The sequence below is a fragment of the Aythya fuligula genome, chromosome 2 (assembly GCF_009819795.1).
Source record: "Aythya fuligula isolate bAytFul2 chromosome 2, bAytFul2.pri, whole genome shotgun sequence".
NCBI lineage: Eukaryota > Metazoa > Chordata > Aves > Anseriformes > Anatidae > Aythya > Aythya fuligula.
In genome coordinates, this window is record NC_045560.1 from 95,742,461 (window position 1) to 95,765,040 (window position 22,580).

Sequence of the window (22,580 nt, forward strand, 5' to 3'; positions counted from 1 at the left end):
GGCTGCCATGCTCCTTTTCTAGTTCCTCACTTTTTCTTTTCCCTATTGTCATCTGGAAATGCTCACCCTAAAGTGTTATTCCCATGTGGCATTGATTGTCTGATACTCTCTGGTCTTAGTTTTGCAAGTCATTTACTTTTCCCCTATATTTCTCTTTCTCTATGAAAAGTAATTTAAAAAATAATCATAAAAATACATATTACATAACAGATAATCCCAATTTTCTCCTGAAACTATCTCTCTGGGAAAAAACAAAGCAGTACAAGTTATTTCACCCTGATACAGATAGGTTACAGATTTTGCATCAGTCTTATTTTAATTTCTGTCTAGCTGTATACCAGAAACATCAGATTCAAATTACTGTAACACATGGGCAAAATAAGATGGAAAAACAGTTTGCATTGCTAAATATGACATGAAAGGACAGACATGTAAAAAAAATAAATAAAGTATTTACCTGGAGTCCATTATTCTTTTCCTTATTTTTAATCCAGATCTTTCCTTGACCTTGTGGATCAATCAGCAAAGGATATCTAGATGCTTTGGTGACAATGATGCCATTCTGAATTGAAAGGTCATCATTTGGGAGACCCTGGAGGTTCCATTCACCAACAGTAGCATTGTCAACAAGCATACCAGTAAGATTCAGGTCCTAGCAGAAAATATGTAATGACAAAATTACTAGCAGTTAGAGCAGTTACACTAAAATGTTGGATGGAAGGCTTGCATTTTTATTCTGATCACAGCGTATCATAGAATATATTTGGTACTTATTGTTTATCTCCTTTCTTCAAAGGTCAATGCCTAAACCTTTGAAGTAGGGAAATAGTGAAAGTGAATTCTGTTCAAGCTTTGAGAGTCTATTAATTCTTAAAAGATATGAATGGCACCAAAGAAAGGGACCAATAGCATTGGAGAAACTCTGAAGCCAGTTCAATATCTAATGACAAGTTCATTTTGGTATTGGCAAACTCTTTTATTGCTAGGCCAAAGGCCTTGGAAGGCTTGTCTCTGTCAGAAGAGCTTCATACTGCTATAAAGTTGTAAAGTGCCTTCCAGCCATGTACACGAGTATGGGATGGCTTGTGGGTGGACCGAGAGGAAGAAGAGGAGATATATTATGGACCAATAACTGTGGTCTATCATGGAAAGTTATTGTTGCTATGGTCAAAACTCTTCCCAACTCATGTATTTTCCTAAAGTTTGATAGCCCCTAAAGACCAACCTGCTTTATTTTATTCATTAGGAACAGTGGCCTATCAAGAATGTGTATGTGAGTAAAACAGTGCCTAAAATCATAAGTCAAGCTCTTTAAAGTAAAAAATAAATAAATAAATAAATAAATATGTGATTTTAAAAAGAATAAAATTGAATGATTTTTATTTGCTCCTTTAATTTTTCACTCAAGAATTCTTATTTTTAACCATTCTCTACAAACATGTCTAAAAAGAAACAAAAAGGCTGGGTATATTACAAAAATCACATAATTTAGCAGCTGATGCCTAAGACAAGATTTCAAATATTGTAAGACTTGTGATACAATCACAAGTTAGTAATATCAATGGTTACAAGACTCAAAAGCTTTGTTAACTTTTTTTTTCTCTTATTTTTGAAGATTTTGTATTAAGGAGCTCAAGCCACTTTCAGAAGACAGAGAAACTTTAAGAATCCAGTTTCCAGTTGTGAAAAGGACAGCAGAGGATTTAATAACCAAAATTTTCAGAACCCAAAGCCATATAAGCCATATTTAGTTCCTAAAGGGGAACTTTTTGGATTAGGGTCCAAAAATTTTATTATTTTTATTTTTATTTTTTTTACTGCAGGAGGAAGTTACAGTCTTTGAAACTTATCTTATTTAAATGCCTAGCTACAAAGACAGATAGCTAATTTTAAACAGCTCTCTTTAAATTGTTATGCCTAAATGACTCATACACCCACAATCAGTTAGTCTGTGACAAAGTAAGGCAGATGTCAAGCCTTTTGCTTGAACTGCAAAGCTGCTTTCTTTCCTGTGGTGTGAAGTACCAAGAGAAGCCCATCTGCTGCTTTTTGTGAGCACTTAATTCAATAGAAAAAAATAAAATTAAATTAAAACACTCTTACATAGACTGTCACTGAAATCATAATCCTGTCCTTAACAACAGCTATCTAAACAGAACGGCAATTATGGTTTGAAACACATGTTAATTACGACATTCTGTATCTAGTCTGTCCATGTGAGAAAAGCAAATATATTAGCAGCACTGAAACAATCAAAAAGTATTCCTCAAATTTTGAAGGCTGCAGCTTAGTGGTAACGCAGTCAGAACATCTTCACAGAATCAAAAATTCAGTTTGTTCTTTCTTTCCCTCTAAGGACATTTTACATCCAAGTTCTCATCCTTAAATGGCAAGAATCTTGACAGATATTCCCCAAGGTAAGTAGCTTTTAAGAACATTACGTACAGAGTTTAAGAAAGAGCCTCCCTGGGATAAATGTATGTAGGGGAACTCCCATACCACGCTGGTGAAGAATGTTGCCTGAGACTGCACAGTTACTAGTACTTTATTAATAAATCCATCCAGGCCTTACATACTACTTTTCATCAGGAGCTCTCAGAAAGCTTTGCTGGGTAGGTCAGAATCATTTATTTTCATACATCATACTATATACTGGGCTGAGCTGTGAGGTTCACCCTGCCAAGTCAAGGTCAATCACTGTTACGAGAAGCACTGTCCACTGTCTTTTCAGTGTCAAATCCCCAAGAACCTGAAAAGAAGATGCAACAGGAATAGGGATCTACATTCAATTCTTTCACAATGATGGAGCCATGTGTGTACACACGATGCTCACTTATTCCCAGCAATTTCCAGCAGCAACTGCTCTTTCAAAAGTTTTGACAGCTGAGGACAGAAGCCTTTTGGGCTCAATGCATCCAATCCTGTATTTAGTGTAGGAGAGATTCCCTGAACTATTTCTCAGCCTTCACTGCTGGAGAAAATGTACACAGGAATTCAGAAAACCAAGTGAAATGGAACAGAGATTAATAAGAAAGACAGTTTTGATTATTATGGTTAAAATTCTTTCTTCCACATGAATCTATATTCCAGTTCTGAGGAAGAGTATTAGACAGACCTCCTCAAAGTCATGGAGTAGGAACAAGGCTGGTACAAACATATGTACCAGAAGAACTGCCAGATCCTGCACTCTTGGGATAGATGGTGGGCAAAGGAAAGAACCAGGTTCATGTAAAGGAACCTGTTCTGTATCATAGTCCCTTCACTGAAGTTGCTCACTTCATTAAAGGTATGATGTGTTCAGGGAACTGAAGCTGCATGGTGGGACATCACCTCAGATGCATTTTAGGCCACCACTGCCCACACAGACTTCAGACAGTTGAGGAGCAGCTGTAATAAACTCACAGAGAACAGCCTTATGGTGACAAATCTACATGGATTAAACAGTTGGAGAAAACTGAAATGGTAAAACCAAGCTTTTAAAAATGCAGCGTGTTTTTTTTTTTTTCTGTTTTTAACTTAATTGTTTCAACAAGACACTTCAAATTAAACTGAATTAAATTGTGTGGGGAGACAGCAGAGGGTGTGACAGAAAGGCATTAATTGCTAATACACGGGTGTGCAGAGGTGACATTTCCTGATTCAAAACCTATAATAGTCTGTGCTATAATTGGGTATAAGAGTATTTTTTATGTCAATCAGGAGTTTAGCTATACTAAACTAAAAGTGAAGTGTGAAGCTTGAAAAAAGAAAAAAAAACTATGTTTCCATTTTACAGATATTTTTCTAGAAAATTAGATTATTAAAATGTTTTACTTAAGAAAGCCTAAATGAAAATAATGGAAGCTTTCTATTCCTAGACTAGTTTGTTGTGCTTATGATTTTTCATATTAAGAACAGTATGTTAAAGAATTTCTGATGTACTCTGTCAGCAATATGAACTATATGAAAAAAGCCTTTCAACCAAATTACCCTTTATATTTTAAATTTACAGTTCAGAGTGAAAAATGGACATCTAGAGAGAGACCAGATTTTTAGTGGCAGCACATCAGATTGTAGGTGGTAGAAGGGGAAAAAATATAAATCTTGCTGGGCCCCTGGAAGTTGGTTGGGGTGTAACTCCCAGCCAGATGAGAAGCCACAGACCAATCTCTCCATCTCTGCACCATCCTGCGGGCCTAACATGGGAGGCTGCATGGAAAATTCTATGGACACAGCAATACCAGTTGTGGGGTGATATTCTCAAAGAGATATTCACAAATTATTCATTATAAGGTGAGGACTTAACACATTAAGGGAGATGGCTATAACTGGTGTTTTCTTCTATATATTTTCTACTTTTTCTACTATTTTCTACTATTTTTTCTACTATCTTCTACTGCTGATTTGCTTTACATTATGACTGAAATCACGGACACAACACAGTATTTGTGAAAAACACCAACTATAGGGGAAAAATCTGACTATTCAATGGAACCCCTTATATTAAGGTAAATCTCTTCTAATCTGGTACATTTGTCCTCATTTCCCTTGTTACGCAATTTTCTTCAAGGGCATCACAGCTCAGGTACCCTCTCTGTCTTAGATTTGGCAGAGCCTTGTCCTATGCACTAGTCTTGTGATGCATGAAAGAATAAAGAGGATTTTAAAACACATTTTTTAAAAGCTCAGTTGATAACTGTACAGAATTTGTATTTATTAAAAAAAAAAAAAAAAAAAAAAAAAAAAGATGGAATATGACAGCCAGTAAATAAATAATCTTCCATTTAAGTATTTTTATGGAATGGATTGCTCTCATTATTTCTCTCCAAGGTAAAGAATAAATTTAGAACAAAGCATGAACACATACATTACTGTATGGAATCTTGTTGTTGTTCATCTCTTTCTTCCACAACTGGAGCAGCAAATTCCTGTACTCCTGATTGAAAGGTCCAGAGTAAGAAAGAAATCCAGTGGCCAGAAGGACATTCCCCACTAAATTAGTAATTTGATTTTGAAAGTTTCTGCTGCTTTCTGTCCAACGAAGCTGTATGTAAAAATATTATTAAAAAGTTAGACTAACAGGACACAAACCTAACATAAAGATCTAATCTAAGAATCTCTTTCTTTCTTTCTGGTAAATAACTGTTCTTTGAGCCTTGAGTATTTTCGTCTTTAATCCTTTTCAGAAGTAGAAGGCTTCTTGAAAGAGATGACAGCCTCCTAAGTGGGGAATAAGCATCTCTGCCAAACAGGCTGGCCAAAATGGTAAGGAGGGTTTTAGAGGAGGAATGAAGATGAGGGAGACGATGACCAACAATCATGCGAGGAACTGTAGGTTTGCCAAGTTGGCAAAAAAAATGTGTGGTATATACGGTAGGGACCTAGTAATTCATAAAACAGGGCTGAGGGAGGACCACCTGAAGCAATAACTGCATAAACACAGAACTGCCTACCAGACAGAACTATAGGACAGCTTTCATACTGTGTCTGGGAAATTAGCACAGCTGGGCACCTCTCTGAAATGTTTGCACACTGATGTGCACAGCGTGGAGAACAAACACAAGGAATTGAAGGTCTGCACACAGCTGCAGAGTCATGATCTTGTGATGGTCATGGGGACACGGTGATCACTTTGAGCGATTAGATGATCTTTGGAGCTCACTTTGAGTGATTAGACGACCTTTGGAGGTCCCTTTCAATCTCAATTATTCCATGACTGTTATTATCTGAACACTATTTTTGAGTTTTACTTATTCATTTCTCCACAGTTTTCTATTCCCTTATAATCACTCTGCATGCAATCTTGGCCAGGACCTGCACACTTTAAACTGAGAAAAAACACATTTAATCAATGCCATTTTTGCCTAAGGCTCCAAGTGTCTCTTATTGTTTTCTCTGAATTTTCAGAAGTAGAATGAAATAACAGCTCTTACAAAAGCTTTTAGCACAAAGCTTCAGAAAACCCACGGTAAGGCACTGTAACTCCTGTTTTGGTGTTATCTATAGATTCAGAAGTTCACTGAAAAATATGTCAAAGCATCTAACATTGTTGACTAATACACTTTGAAGCACATCTATGCAACCAAACACTGACGTCCAGGTCTTACAGGATTCAATGAAGTCAAAGCTCTCATCAGTTTTGACTGTGTTTGATTGGAAGCGAGGACTTATCAAAGGAAATAACCAGCCAATGCAAAAAAGACTATCCTGCTTCTTCTGGAAACCCTCAAGTTCCAGTAGAAGCTGAAGACAGAAAAATCTGCATACTTCCCAACTTTCATACTGCAAACTTCAAGCTCAGTGCAGAGGATAATGATTAGCCCATAATTCTGTGGAAGGTTCCAGTAGCAATCTGAACTTAAAATATAATTCAGAAAATTAGTCAAGCGTCAAATTTCTATTCTTGAAAACTTGGTGAGAAAAAGAGAGTAATCCTTCTTATGAATATTTTAGGGCAATTATTTAGGTTAAACCTAATTCCTCTTACTAATGCTAAGAGGAATTTGGCTCCCTGGCTTTAAATTTGAACTTTATCCCAATACGAGTCATATGGTGTGACATGAAGCATTACACATAAGAATTCAGTTAACACAAGAAATTGTTTTACTTTGATAGACAGAAGGATTAGAAAAAAAAATAACTAAAATAAAGTGCTATATGATATCAAGATATCACCTTGCCTTGAATTTCTTGAGCACTACTAATGATGATTACAGAGTATTCTCAAAACTAGCACCAACTCTGTTCTGGGATCCTACCCATAATGTGCCAGTACCTTTTCTCCACCTAATCCTTCTATCAGCGCTGTGGCATTGTTCATCTTCCTTCTGCAGCCCTCAGCATCATCAAGTAAGGCCTGCTTTTCTCTCACAGCAGAATCATACATGGCTTGTACTTGATCCAGTTCCATCTGCTTCTCATCCAGCTGATTTTGTGCATTATTCAGTTCAGTTTGAGCAGCTGCAAGTCTTCCCTCTTGTAAAGCTAGATTTGCCTACAAGCATTTTGAAGTAAAGGGTATTTAATACCTGTTATTTGGCAACAGCAAATGACATTCATCTAGTGGCACATACTGTATGGGTACTTTTGAAAATACATGCTCAACATGACAGCAGTTTTTCCCTTTTTATTATTATTCAAGGCAATCTTAAAATATTTTAATAATATTTTCAGAATGATCCATTAATCACACAATGATTAATGATTTGTAATCGCAATAAATTTGAAATAGCTGTATACTAGATATATGAGGCAATGCATACAATGTTTTCTGTGATATTTTCTCAGTGCAAAAGAAAATTAAGATTGTGACTCATGAACTATAAAATAATAATAATGGTAATGGAAACTACTCTTCTTCTCTCTTTTCCCATCAATTACTTCTACAATAAAAATGTAACAAACATATTTTGCTCCTCGGGAAACTAAAGCTTTAGACACATTTCTTATGTTTCTGTGAAAATTTGAATGATAAATTGCCAGTCATTTAAATTTGGCGTCTTCATTTCTGTATGCCTAACAGAAAATAAAAATAAAAATAAAATAAAAATAAAAATAAAAAGTAACCAGAATGTGTTTCCAAATAGATGTTTGCAAAGGATTAGAAATTGACAAAATTCTTACGAAATTCACTCTTACATATAAACACTGTTTCCATTTGCTCTAAATATTTAAAACACTTGTTTAAAGGTCATGTATCTTATTTCTATTTTTCCTGCTGTAAGAGTTATGAAGATGGAAACCGAGAATCTGTAAAAAAGTTTTACTACAAATATAACACTTGACACATATTACATCACAGCAGAAGAGTAACAGAACAAGGAACCTATTGGATGACTCCTAATAAACAGTATAACTTTGGGTTGGTTTTTGGCATTGTATCTTGACTAAACAGATAGACTGTTTATCAAAATATGCTAAAATTCACAAATTCTTCTTGCTTTGGATATGAAGAAAATAGAAAATGAGAGGAGCCAAGATCACATTTTGAGATTTAGGCATATTGAAAAAAGCTGGAGTTTGGTGGATTTCAAAAGACAGGTCTACAAGGAAGGAATTAGAGAAGCATATCTGCAGTAACCAACACAGCAGTACCACTTCAGGAGATACATTTCCAGAGAATAGCACTGCCCACAAAAATATCTTTAACTGTAGCCACCATGCCTGTTGACAGATCCTAGAGATAAGCAAATATTTTATAATGGAGATAAGCCAGCAAAATGGCCACTCAAAAACTATACATCATGTAAGAAAGCTAAAATATTTTTATTCTACCGTTTATCAAAGAGCCCATTAAACAGCATCTCCTAGAGATAAACACTGTTAAACCAGCAGACCAATGAGTCTTGTTAAGACCTAGCTAAGCAGATTTCAGAACCACTGATGTTATTTTTTTTCATGAATCTGGAGCCCTCAGGAAAAGCTTAAACACTACAGGAATTCTGCGCTGGTGAGGTAGTGTTCCTCTGCACTGTTCCTCCCCAACACGGGATGGCATGGGGGGTGAGATGAGAGAGGGAGCGACAGTCCAGGGTCCTTTCTGAATGTCGGTAAGAAAGGCCTGACAACTAACATCTTAATAAGGCAATGTCTCAGTGAGACATCAATAAAAAGAAGAATATGGAAAGTGGGCAAATCTTACATCCCTTCAGATGCTGTGCACCCCATGTTCGTGCAGCATTGGATGGAGCCTGGATGGATTTTCCCATGGCATGTTGTGCAGAGCAGATCCTGTCCATGGAGAAAAAAACCTCTCTTCTGGTCATTCAAGTTATCATATAATCCTCTTCTTATTGTCTTATTAAAGCAGTTACCTTATTAAGCCATTTGTTGTTGGGCTTTTCTTAATGAGATCCAGCATATCCCTCTCTCTGCCAACTATCCTACCCCTATCCTGGTGCAGAACACTCTCTTATCTGTGAAAGCCATGGATGGGAGTAAAACAAAGTTATGACACCTTGTTTCACCCCCAGCTCACAGGGGATGAACAGGGAGCAAGATCCTTGGAGAGCTGGAAGAACAGCAGAGGCAGAACAGCTGGAAAAACAGGGAACTTACACCTGGCTGTGCAGATTCATATTTCACCTTGGCATTTATCACAGCTGCACGTAAGCCCAAAAGAAAAGAATGGCCATGTGAATTCCCAATACAAAAGAGCAATTGTGCCTCATAAATACGAAAAAGCCAGATCTCCATACAGCAATAAACTACCCAGTAAGATGCAAAAGACAGATAAACAGACTTCCCAGTTCTTAAAAGCTCTTAAAAGCTTTCAACCTTGAAGATGTTAACACAATGAAAAAAATACTTGAGATGAGTACAAAAAATTCTATTGCACTTCAACACAAAAAAAAAAAAAATCCCAAAATTAGTTACTTAAGACTTGACAGGGATCTCTAGCAGATTACTTATTATAAGAAATAATGTTATAGACAATTTGACTAAGGTTTTCAGCCAATTTTAGGGTAATCATCCCAAAGTAGTAATACACATTGGTATAGGCTTGATTTGTAGGTTGCTTACTCACATGTGGTAAATACTGGTTGATTACACAAGAACGAATGCTAGCATACCGGAGTGAGCAACCTATGTGATTCCCCAGAGCAGAGAGACTACTTGCCTCAGTTCACCCTGTGAAATCATCACTATGTGCTCTCTCCCTGCCTTTCTTTCCAACTCAATTTTTGAAAATTACATGGGTATAAACACTGCTTTTGTATAGACATCACTAGTAGGTTGGCTGGCAGCTTGCTGCGCAGTTTTGCCACGAGAGCAGAAGGCAAATTCTGCTGCCAAGGAGAATCTTCTGCTCAAGGAGGCTATTACAGTCACAAGCAGCTTCTTACAAAGGTTTTCAGCCAATTAGTGGAGGGAACGAAATGTGTCTCCCAACCACAAAGAACCACTGTGGCCTTTCTAAGTTTAGTGGCATTGCTACGTGAACACGCTTCACACCCTTCATTTCATCTCCCTGAGTCACACAGCAAAGCAACGATTCAAAATTTGTTCCAGTTGGATGCAGTGTGAAAGCCTGAATAAATGGATTTGATGTGAATGAATCATGAGGATGAGAGACACGAGATCCACACTGTGGACAAGGGAGCTACATTAGAACACTCCTAGGCTTGTGTTAGAGCTGCAGCTTCAGCCTTTTCTTGCCATTGGCATTGTGGGGAAGCACACAAAACCTCTCATGTCTGCTCCAGCAGATTTGGAGTGCCTCCATCCATTCTCTGCCTCTGTCTGGACAGTACAAGTATTGAGCCGGTACCTGTGCCAACAAGGGGCACAGACTGAACTCCAGGATGCCTTCAGAGAGGACTTCATAGCAGGTGGCGAGATGATCTTGCCGCTCTTAAACTTTTTGCATTCCACATAAAAACAGGAAAAATAAACAAGTAATTACTGCCTACAGCTATATTATTAAATTAAACATGCCCAAGACCTTTCTCTGGCACTGAGGTTTACAAGAGTAAAACAGCTCACACTGAACTCTTACAACCTCTAAAACAGCACATTGCATGCAAACAGCCTTGTGAAAATGGTTCTTCGAAAGGTGACCAGAGACTGCTGAAAAAGTACTACCTCGCCAAGGCCAAATTCACACTAGGGATCATTAAAACAATTTAACAATGAAGATGATCACAATCCAGCGTCTAGAAAATTCAGTAGCACTGTTTAATTTATTAGTATTGACATAGCCTCATTGATTCATTGCAAACTCAGTTTTGCAAAACACTGAGTATATCTGGTCCTGATCCAAGAAAGCATTTAAATAAAAATGTCATCCTCGATGAAAAACCTCACATCTTTAAATGCTATCCCTTCTTGTGAATGGAATACCTAGACCAAACCCTGATCACTGTGAAGAGCAGCTGTTACTTAGTTAATTCAGGAAATGTTACTGGAAGTGCTCTGTGGATGTGCTGGGTGACCATCTTTGCCTTGTTTTTGCAGTCCTTTCCTGGGCACGTGGCATCTGACTAACACCTCTTCATGGAAATGCAACCTCAAGCTCCTCCTGCCCAGGTCATTGATGATTTTCACCTAGACACCCCACTGCTTTTGTATCGTCTTTCTCAGAGCCTCATGAGATTACTCTGAATTTCTCAGAGTATCATGAGAAGGTTGGAATCATAGCTAAATTAGGGAAGTGTTAAGCAAGCACATACACAGGTTTTGCAGATATTCCAATGCCCACATTTTCACATCACCAATCTCAAGAATGTATTACACATATGTAGGTATACATATATATACATGTACACATGCAAATAAATCCATGCAGAATGACATTAACAAAATCTTGGTCTTAATTTCTTTCCTATCCGCAACCATTCTTTGGCATTAAAATGACCTCTGAAAGGCATGGAGATCATGCCTCTTTTCTGCTTTTCACAGCCTCTAACAGCTGTTGAAAGATTCTTCATTCTTCTCTTTTCACAGTCATATGTCCTGGCTCTGATCTGTTTTGTTAGGTGATCCACTCCTCCCCCCTTCACTCCCACAGTGTAAACGCTTTCCTTCCACAGTTACTGTGGGCCTTGAATCCAGACATAAATGCTTGTCTTCCTGCCTGGCAGGCATCACCTTGAAAAGGACACTCTTATTTACATGGATGCCCCTCAAATTTTGATACTCCTTTGCTGTTACCTCATCCTGAGGTGAAATGCCACTTATTGACTCCTGTGGGTTTTCGTTCAGCACGGAGACAAGCAAAAGGAGAAAAGGCAATAGAGTTCCATATTTAAAACAGCGCTTGATAGGGACAACCCTCCATATCAAACAGAATTTATAAACTACAGACAAACTTCCCTTGATCATCATAGCAGCCTAAGGAAATCTTAATTAAAATCATTGGAGACATCTCCAAGGGAAATTATATCCTTATGCACAGTATTTTAATTGGAAGCTTGCAGAATCACAGCTAAAGCCAGGGCTTCTTCATTCTGCCACTATGTTCTTCATTTAATAAATAGCAGATGGTGTTTCTGTATTACCAGGTTAATCCAGCAGGCTTGCTTACTAGATAACAAACTAGAAAAGAACAGCTCATGGTTATGTTGAAGGTTTATAGGAAAGCAGTACACACATGCTGAATGCTGTATGATAAATCATCCTCCACTGCATTTCCAGGCAACATTTGTTTGTACTTGCTGTGTTCAACTCTCACTTGTGACCCTTAGGCTGCAAAACCCATATCTAAAGAATGTAGGTGTTCATTTCTAGCAATTAATTCATCTTTACACTTTTGCGCACCATACTTACTAAGATATAAGTCATTATTAGTCACTTTTCACAACTTGTCACATTTAAGATTAATGAGGCACTGTGTCTCATTTAAGATGCAATTAAAAATATATTGGATGGAGTTGAAGGGGGTTTGTCTCCTAGAACAGCTGTTAGGATAAAGCAGCTTAATTCACTCAGTAAACCTGCTTTTAACATCAGATGATGTGCCCTGTGGTAGTTCTTTATGCTATGTAATTGTACATTTATTTTCAATTATTTTCTTAACATCACTGCATTGCTTGACCCAACAACTCGCTCTATCGTCTGCAGTTTTAAAATAATTGTAGCTATTGCCATACCTGACAATAGGCATTATTTTGCCAAGAAATGCATGCTTAGCTTTTTATCAGCTCCAGTGTGACAAAATGTAAATACTTGAATATAAAATTAAATCTATATGTAACCCTAAATCATGTATAATCAACTAAAAACCACAAGAGCACTTTTGTAGCTTTTACAGAGTTGCATCAGAGTATTAGTCCACTATCTTCCCTAGGTCTTTTGTCTTTTACAGCTCTCAACAGATGCCTTTCAAATTCTGTTTTCATTAGAGAACATCCCATTATTTGAACATTGACACTTACGTATCACAGAAATACAGTCTTGTCTATCAGTAACATGAATAAAAAATATCATGCTTTTAATGAATTGAAATTAGATCTATTCAGGTATACTAAAAGAATATGCGAAGAGTTGTGAATATAGAATTGACAGACTGACTTTTCGAAAGGAGGCTGAGCATGACTACAGTGAAAACTTAACCAACTGGTATCTATTTCTTTAGAAAAGAGCACTAAAATCACCTGCAGAAGCAAACATTGTAAACCACCATGTTCAAAGCTATTTTATTTTTAAATATGCTCATAAATGAAACATTTCCAAGACAATAAAACTATCTTTAGCAGTGCAGCTTATCATATTCTATTGTATTACTGTGAAAATTTCATTGTTCCAACAGAAGTAAGATGACTACTTACTTTATTATGTATACAATCACTTGTAGCAACTTAACACTCAAAAGTTTTCTTAGAGAGCTCAATTCTGGCTAAATTCACTAAAGAATACTTCTGCACCAAGAAAGATCTCTCCTCTCCCAGATTCTACCAAGATCATGATGACCATACTCCTTCCCAGGCAAGTAAAATGGAGTGAAAATTTTCTTGAAACAGCAGTGCCTGGCACCAAGGCCAATAGCAAATACACAATCAGTATCTCTCACTTGCCAATAGCCAGGTTGTATAAAGAATCTGTGCACTAAACGCTCCCACTGAAATGTAAATTATTATCTTTTTTACCCAAAATAATGTTACATTTTTTCTCCTCAATCATAGCGATCTCTCAGAAAAATAAAACAAATATGAAGTACCTTAAGAGGAAGGACTTCTTTATTAATACCATAGAAGTAAGCCATTGCTTGTGTCCATGAGCAAAGACCTGCTACATTTCCACACACTTTTTTAGCAGTCTCCAGATTATAATCCTCCATATCCAAATAAGGCTCTAAAAGCTCCACAGTTTCTCCTGTAATTGAGTCCTAGTCAATGGAAAGGAAGAATTATTTTTTAAATGCATTTTAGAATAAAGTCTGCTTCACAGAAACATTTTTATTTTTAAAAACATGATGCCACCACTTCTTACAGAAGAACAAAACATTTTACACAAACAAAACACAGCTGTTGCCTTTCGCTTCCATAAAGGACAGAACATTAGTAGGTGTAGGGATTTTTTTTCTGTGTGTGAACTCAAGTAAAAAATAGCTCCAACTTCCAGGTTGACTAGAGTTTACATTTAATAACCATATTTGACCCATAAGATTTGCAGACATTACTCACACTGCCTGCTCCATGACAAGTTATTCTAAGATCTAAGTTATTCCCACTTCAGCTCTGTACCTGCATTCCTCTCTCCCTCAACATCAAGATATGTTCTTGCCACATCTTTAATGCCATCACCAGTGCCCAGTGAACTAGATTGGAAGCTAATATGACAGGAATCCAAGCCAGCAAACCAGGGATCAGTTTTCTTCTAGGTTATTTCCCTGAACCAGCTCACAATGGCATAAGACATACACCAGTATGAACACAACTGAGGTAGTCCAACATGAAGCTTGGGGAAGGGAAGAGGTGAAACTCTAAGGCACTGACTTCACTTCATTTAAACTATCCATATCCTTAACTGTAACTGTGACTTCTTTCAGCTGTTCACTTATTTATTCTAATCTCAGATTCTTTTCTCCCACCACAATCTGTTGAGAATACAAAAAGCCAGATCTTTTATGATGGTGGTTAATCTATAATTACACAAGTATCGGAAGAAAATGGAATTCATCTCCTTAAGCAACGCAGAGAGTAGAAGAGCTTATACAGAGCAACAATGGTTGCTTAACAACAGAAGCATTAAGAATCTTCCTTTTATTGGCAACATTTTAACATGCTTTTTTAATAAAAATCATCCCCCATTCATAGAGTTGAGCAATGTTTTGCTCTTTTCCTGGAGATATATATCAGAAAGGACAGGCTTGTGTTTGTATACTAGCTACTATAATAATAACTAGCTGCTATAATAATAACGAAGACATTCGTTACATTACTCTTAAAATCACATATGGCAATGCTTTCACTGTGAGTATTTTTATTCTCCTATTCAAAATTACAAGTTAGCAAGCTGACAAGGGTGAAGCAAAGACCAATCAGAAGTGGCCTAAATTTCTGTTCAAGAGTTTGAAAAATGTCATGCTTTTCCTTTTCAGTAAAGAATTTTAAATCCAGGGAGTTATTTCATCCACTGATCTTCCTTGCATAAAAAATAATAATTAGGAAATCACAGAAGTCTCACCAAAAAAAGCAAGCAGTGTAGTCAGAACTGCAGACATGATGGCCTTCATATATACTCATATATATCTCATATATACTCAATCTCAGAAACAAGAAATGAGGCAGAAGGGCTGCATACGAAGTACCTCATCAGAGACAGAAATAGTCTGGTGTTCCTCGCCACATTCATCAATATTCCTTTCTGCAAGAACTCAGCCCCACGAGACCGTTCAAACTCTTCTGAGTAAAGTTTAGTGTGTTGCAAACTACTAGCAGGAGCACATATAGTATTAATAAGTGCCCAAACTGGAAACCTCATTAAGGAGTAAGCTTGAGTAAGGAGTGTATAATTAGTCCCCATCATCTTTAAACTAATTTCCTCTATGTACTTGGTGAAGATACCATTTGGAAAAGTGGCCATATTGACAGCCCCAGGAAGAGACTGTCTACAGAGGCAGTGCAAGTTTCCTCATGCTGCCTTGCCAATATGGCTCACGGGGAGAAATAGCTCCTGGGGACAGTGAGAATCATGGTTGCAAGCCTCATCTGCACAACAAAAACACCCCAGTAGCTTAGGAAAGACATCAGCAAAATGCACAGCTAAAGCTGATTTGAGAAGTGCACAAATGAATAGAGTTTTACTCAATGTTGCAGAAACCAGAGATTTTGCTAAAAACCTTCTCACCTTTCTGGATTTTAGAGTTGGGCCATGATTCTACCATCTCATAGCCCAGCCTTGGTCTTTTTCTGGACTAGCTATACACAACATCTTTCTTAACCTCCCTGAAGAGAAATTCGCCTTGCACCACAGTCCACTGAATCTTACTGTAAATGGGGCAAGTTTCTGTCCCAACAGAAGTAAAAATCTGTTTTTTTCTTAGAGTTGATCATCCTGCATTTTTCTACCTTTCTAGTCAAATAGCCCCAAAGGTTCCCAGATATCTCAGCATTTTTCCTGACAGGATGCTTATTCTCTTCCATATTTCCTCCTAGCTCCCTGTCAAACAGTTCTGAAGATGGCATGCAAACAGGTCTAGTAGCAGTGAAGATGGTAAGACAACTGAAAAACCAACAGTGAGTTCTTTTTACGAAAATTCCTACTGAAGAGCAAGAAAACTGCCTGAATAAAGATACAACTGAGCTCAGGATTAGATGCAGTGTTTGGTATATTTGTTTCTGTCATTGAAAGAAACTGTGTGACCCAGAAGAAATATTACAGAAATTGGGAACCATGAAAATGAAGAGGAATACAATCACACGGTTATCTGCAACTGTAGGTACATAATACTTATGTGTTTCAGACTACCTATGAACTTCAGTTCCTGTAGATGTTAGAGCACATATAATATGAGGACACTTTCACATGATCTCTAAAGATTATTATAGGAGTAATAATGCTGCTAACATCTTCTTACCTTCTGAAAACTAAGCAACATGCTAAGAAATCCTGAATTATTCATTAGTTTCAGAGCCTCAGTCCATGATGGCTTCACACCTGGGCGCTCTTGATCAGGTGTTACCGAGTCTATTTTTCTTTGGAATAAAAGTAGCACACAATCCATAATTCGCATTATCAAGTGAGGAGGTTTACCCAGCTTGCGAACAGTTGCAATGTCAGAAGGCTTTATTGTCTGAAAAAATAGGGAACAAAATAGTAGTTTATTTAAGCCATCACATAATGGTAGAGAAAGATAGTTGGGGGGACTGCATATTTAAGAAAACTGCTGCAGTTTTGCAGGTCCCCCAGAAGCAGTACTGCAGAAAGCTAGTACCACTAAATGACCCACTTTATTACCTGATAGTAGAGGAGATACTGTTCATCTTACCTCTCCACTGCCTCAATTTTTATTTTTTTTTTCCTACAAGGATTAACAGGTCACTGCCAGTCCTTTCACTTTATTTTAGTTTTTCAAATCAGAAGTATAAACCACAATATTCCACAAACAGCAATAGCTAACTACATGTACATTCAGAATATTCAATTCTGACCTGCAGGGCTGCCTCTGCTTCTTCCAATGCAGGCCTTGCAGCTTCAAGTTTCTCTTCTGCTGCTGCTTTATCAATGGCAATGTCATCCACAATGGCCTGAGCTTTGTCTTTTACCTTTTGCACTTGCATTTTCACCTTTTCGGCAGCTTGGGCTTTCATTGTTACTTCCAATAAAACTTCATCAGCTTTTCTTGAAGCCACTGCCAAATCTTTCTCCTTCATCACCAACTCTTTGGAAAGCTGATTTACTGAAATCTCAGCTTCCATCAGTTTTGCAAGACCTGAGTAGAATAAACTCTATTTTAGTAATATGAAGACATGAGAGAGAAATCTCAGCGAAGTGATCTAGATACTTAAAATAGGTCACTCGGATTCATATTTAGGAACCCCAGTGAGTGATCCCATTTGTTGAACACCAAAATTAAGCAGGGATAATATTTATTCACTATTTAAAGTAAATTGTTTTTCATTTTATGGGTAGAAGTCTTCAGTATCTGTTACTTAATCCTTTGTTTATATTCAGGAGGAAATTCTTCACTCAGAGTGGTGAGGCACTGGAATAGGTTGCTCAGGGAAGTTATGGATGCCCCACATCCACAACTTGAAAGTGAGCTCACAATTTAAATTCATAAGCTAACTCTCTAGGTATGTAAGAATCTACACTTTTACATTCTTTTATTCAAAATCTTCTCAAATAAAAAAAAAAAAACAAAAAAAAAACAAAAACAACAATAACAACAACAACAACAAAACAACAACTAACACAACAAAAAATTACAGTACCTGTTCTCATACGTTCAGACAAGCTTCCAACATTGGCAAACTTATCTTCATAAATAGTTTTGTAGCCTCCAATGAAGGACAGGTAAGATTTTGGAGTCACAAATGTTCGGCGCCTGTATCGTTCAAAGTATTCAACACATTTTTCAGCTACAATGTCTTGAAATGTTCCCATGGTGTTAACAACACTTTGTTTCACTTCATCTGTGCACTCGATATGGTAGGAAGCTAAAAAATGCTGTGCAACTGCTACAAGAGCATCTTTAGGCCAGCATTGGAACCAGTCCATGGTACAGCCTGAAATCAGACCTGGAAATTTGAGTGCACGAGTTCTGAATTTTTCCCCAATGGGAGAAAAGCAAAGAACCACATGTAAGTTATTTCGAACTCGAGTAAGAAAGTAATCATAAAGATTTTCACCAGTGGGAGTACGCCTTGGGTACTCCTTCTTCATTGCTGGTATCAAGTCTTGCGTGATTTCACCTATTTCATCTCGTGCAAAAAGATTTGAGACTTCACCTGAAGCCAAAACATTGTTCATGTACTCAAGAAAAGATTCATCTCTGATTTCGTTGTCTGTGAATATAAAGACAATGCCCTTTCCTTTTTGCCCAGCAGTGCGGTACAAGATTTTCAGATCATCCATGAGGTTACTGGTGGCATATGTTCTGAGATAGAAAAGGATTAAAGAAAGAACAAAAATGAAAGGTCATTCTAAGAAATATCTATCATCTGGCTCAGTTTACTTAAGCAAGACAAAAATCTACATATGATATTAATACTGTATCTCCTGCTTTCATTTTTCAGGTTTCTTTCTTAAATATTTTCCAAAAGTAAATGATCAGTTCCATAAATCATGGGAGATGAGCTGAAATCAACAGAATAATATGCTGGGGGAAAAAAAAATGGTAAGAGTAATACTATGTTTAATGTATGCACGATATTACTTTGCATCTCTACAATTTGTAGACTGAAGCTCCTTATTAGAACTGAAGGTTAGAGTGGCTGGATTAAGTTGTCAAGTATACTCTGCTGCCTGTAGCCATTACATAAATACAGCTGTATTATCTTTTGAAGATATTCATATCAAGTTAAATTAAGTCACTAAGAGACAAGAATAACCACTACTGAAGTTTTTACTGCGTTATTTGGTTTAACTGAAATCAAAGGATGTGTTTGAACATTATCACTTGAGCTGATAAACTCCACTGTGAATGGGAACTATGACTGGTTCATTCATTATGCCTCTTGTAGCTGGTGCATACATATATGTATGATTCTGATAAAGTCCATGCAAATTCAGCTACAGTTTTCAGATTATGCAGTATCAGATGAAGCAAAGTAAGGTTACTAAAATGGCAGATTTTGTCCATTGTGTACTTAGACTATTACATTGCTGAATTTAGGAAGCTGGGGTTTTTTTGGAAAGTTTCTTATTTCCAAGAGTCTCTTCAAAGCTACAAGTAATACTTGCAATACACACAACCCATTATTCAGTATTTGAAAACGACACAGTTTTGAAATTAAATATGCCATACAGAAAGTCTCCCACTGCTCTTGTAGCTCCATCTTAACACTGCTCTACAAATACCCCTAATGTAAGCACTGCAGAACTTGTACAACAATCTCACTGTTCAGTTTGCAAGTGTCAGCTACGGTTATTACAGTGATTTGTGGTATTCTGATAAGAACATGAATTTCTCCGCTGAGTCAGAATAGCAGCCCATCTAGCTCAATATTCGTAATGCTGGCAACGAGAAATGCTACTTGGAGAGAATACGAGCCAGGATCCACTCTTCGCTGCCCATTCCTCTCCTCCCCTCTCCACTCCATATTTACAGCCATTGTATTAGGAACATTAGGAATGTCCATCTCTTTCCTCCAGTATCCATTTTTAAACCTGCTTCCTCCACAGACTCCTGTGGCAAGTTACAAAAGATGACTATTTACTTTGTAAATACATGCTTTCAGCTACTTGCTTTTAGCCCACCTCTAGATAGTTTCAGCAAATGAATTTTTTCTAACCTATTCTGTGACTCTAAGCTTTTTTTCTTTTCCTCCTTTATTTCATTCTTTCCCTCTGCCTCTGGGACACAGAAAAAGGCCTTGATATGTCTTTCTTTCTCTTCCCCCTCAGCAGAAACCTCATAAAAATGTTCAAAGACCTGATACATCTCTCTCAGGAAGATTTTTCAGTGTGTCAAGTAGTTTTCAGAGTCAAAACACGCTGACAGCCCTGTAAACCCTATGCCAAAAGATAAACAGGTGGAAGGCAGTAGTTACTCCCAGTCACTTCAGAAAGGTTTAAATGAACACCTTCCAGACAATTAAGTGACAATGCTGACAAAGCATTGCAGAGATCTCTTACAATGCTCTTGTCAGGAATGACAGAGACCTTTTAAAAACAACATGCAGAGAATAAAGACAGAAAACAAGAAAACTCTATTATACAGGGTTCAAATTAAGAATAAATAAATAAATAAGTGTCCCTCTTTCCTCCCCAGTTTCTACAAATTACTAAATTCCAGTACTACCCACTATTAAGCTGTTGGTGACAGTTGCAATCATACTTTCTGGGAACATAAGCATCTACAGCAAAAGTCATTATTTTCCCCAGTCATCAGTATTTGGTTACCACACACAATACACCAGTATATTATTCCATGTTATATTTAGTGCAAAATGAGAAAAGTTAAACAGAGGAAGAAAGTGTCTCAGAAAGAGTGGTCAGGCATTGGAATAGGTTGCCCAGGGAAGTGGTGGAGTCACCGTCCCTGGGGGTTGTTCAAGGAAAAGTTGGACCTGGTGCTTAGGGACATGGTTTAGTGGGTGATATTGGTTGTAGGATGATGGATCTTGGAGGTCTCTTCCAACCTTAATGATTGTGATTCTATGATAATTTAGTGGGACTTCACGAGGATCCATTGCGGACTCAAATGCTGAAGGAAAGAAAGACTTCTTGTCAATGGTACAAAGGTAGAAAAATAAAGACCCAGGATCTGTCATCTACAGATTGTGCATTTGCATAGGTGCTTTTGGTTGAAAATGTAGTTTACAAGGAGGGATCAAATGTTTGACAGGTTTGCATTGCTTTAAGTTGCTTGTTTGCCATTCATTTCTATAGCAAATGTCTATCTATGTACACTGCGTTATGTTACCTTGTTAAAGTAATCTGAAAGCTCTCATATCCAGCAATATATGATGCTAGTCTGGTCAGACTCTGTTTTCCAGATCCACCCACACCCACCAACAATGCATTTCCTTGTGGAGTACGAATAATCCGTGATATTTTAATCAAGTGGGTGATTGCATCCTGTGTATTGAGAGAAAGAAAGAAAAGAAAAAAAGAAAAAAGGATGAACAGCCATAAAAATAATATTCATCTTGAAAACATCACTGAGCAACTGATTTTCAACAGCTAGAGGCTTCTCTGGAGCCTATGCCAAAGACTCACTCTTGTACTCATCAAAATCAAGAGATTTCCCCTGGACTTCCATGGCCAGCAGACCTAGCCCAAGAGAAATGTCCCTGTATCGAACTCATATGACACAATGTCATATGCAGTATTTGTACTAAGCAGAGCTGAGTGCATGCCTCTTTAGTGGACTGAAGGAAAACTAGAAAGGAAGAGGATTAACACCATCCTCCAACTTTTTAGCTGAGCTATTTATAGTCTCTCCAAGTAGGTTGCCAAAAGTACAATACGAGTACACTACAGAAATTTCTTATTCAACTGTTGTATTTATCTTAGAGAACTAAGTCTAAAGATGAAAAAAAAGAAGCATGTACCAAGGCACCTTTAAGGAGGTGACTTCTAGAGATGCCAGATGACATTCATAATGTGTACTGTAGAAACAAATGAGTTATGCTTTGGATTATGCAAGCCAAGAGAAAGAAAAGATGGAGAACTGCAAAGAGATGGAATAATTTGTGGAAGCGAAGGCAGGTGGGAGACAGAAGCATGACTTTATAGATCTTATTTGTAAACTTCACTGGAAACAGGGCTTGCAATTCTGGCTATCTCCAAATATAAACTGTAAGATCCATACATCAGTAAAAGCTAAGGACCAGGTGGGTTTTGTATTTATATAATTAAAAGCACTAATACCTTGAAAAATACTAAATCCATCTTTGATCCTCTGATGGTCTCATTGTACTGTTGCATGAACATTTGCAGTCTTTCAGCCAAATAATCCAAAGATGGGATAGGCTCATAAATTTTAGGAGCCTTCAAATCTATATCATCAGGTTCATCTCCAGTAGCTTCAGGGGCATCACGCAAAAAATCCGCAAAGTATAATTCTGTGGATCCATTTTCAAATAGATTTTGGCCATGTTCTGCAGCAGCAATCTACAACAATACATTAAGGATTGCTTTAGTCATAAAACATTTCACCAACCTCTTTCTGTGGCAAGTACTTTAATATTATTTGCCTACCTTTTTCATCATATCTTCAAACCAGTCTTTATCACTTTGGCTGGTGAACCTGTCTGCAATAACACGTCTGCATTCGTGCTGGAACAAGGCTACCAAAACACTGATGCTCTGGCAGACTTCAGAAGTAACTGTAAGTATTCCTTGCCAAATGCGGCTGAGGTCTCGTAAATTAAAGATGTAATGAAATTTAGCAGGAGTTGGTAACATCTAGAAAAGAATGTCATAATTTATATTCAAATAAGTACTAAATATTTCCTATCTAGACTTAAGCGAATACTGCATATTTTCAA

At 37.3% G+C, this 22,580-nt stretch overlaps 1 protein-coding gene across 1 annotated transcript in view; it reads right to left on the reverse strand.

The window, feature by feature from the left end:
* Positions 1-22,580, reverse strand: part of LOC116485621 (dynein heavy chain 5, axonemal-like) — a 145,789-nt gene that overhangs the window by 45,015 nt on the left and 78,194 nt on the right. Inside the window, exons 52-60 of the mRNA XM_032181113.1 lie at positions 22,291-22,497; positions 21,973-22,203; positions 21,011-21,165; positions 17,856-18,520; positions 17,073-17,353; positions 16,499-16,714; positions 13,637-13,804; positions 6,755-6,973; positions 4,847-5,023 (exon numbers count right to left, since the gene is read on the reverse strand). Coding sequence (XP_032037004.1) covers positions 4,847-5,023; positions 6,755-6,973; positions 13,637-13,804; positions 16,499-16,714; positions 17,073-17,353; positions 17,856-18,520; positions 21,011-21,165; positions 21,973-22,203; positions 22,291-22,497 — 2,319 coding nt within the window. The remainder of the gene's footprint in view (positions 1-4,846; positions 5,024-6,754; positions 6,974-13,636; positions 13,805-16,498; positions 16,715-17,072; positions 17,354-17,855; positions 18,521-21,010; positions 21,166-21,972; positions 22,204-22,290; positions 22,498-22,580) is intronic.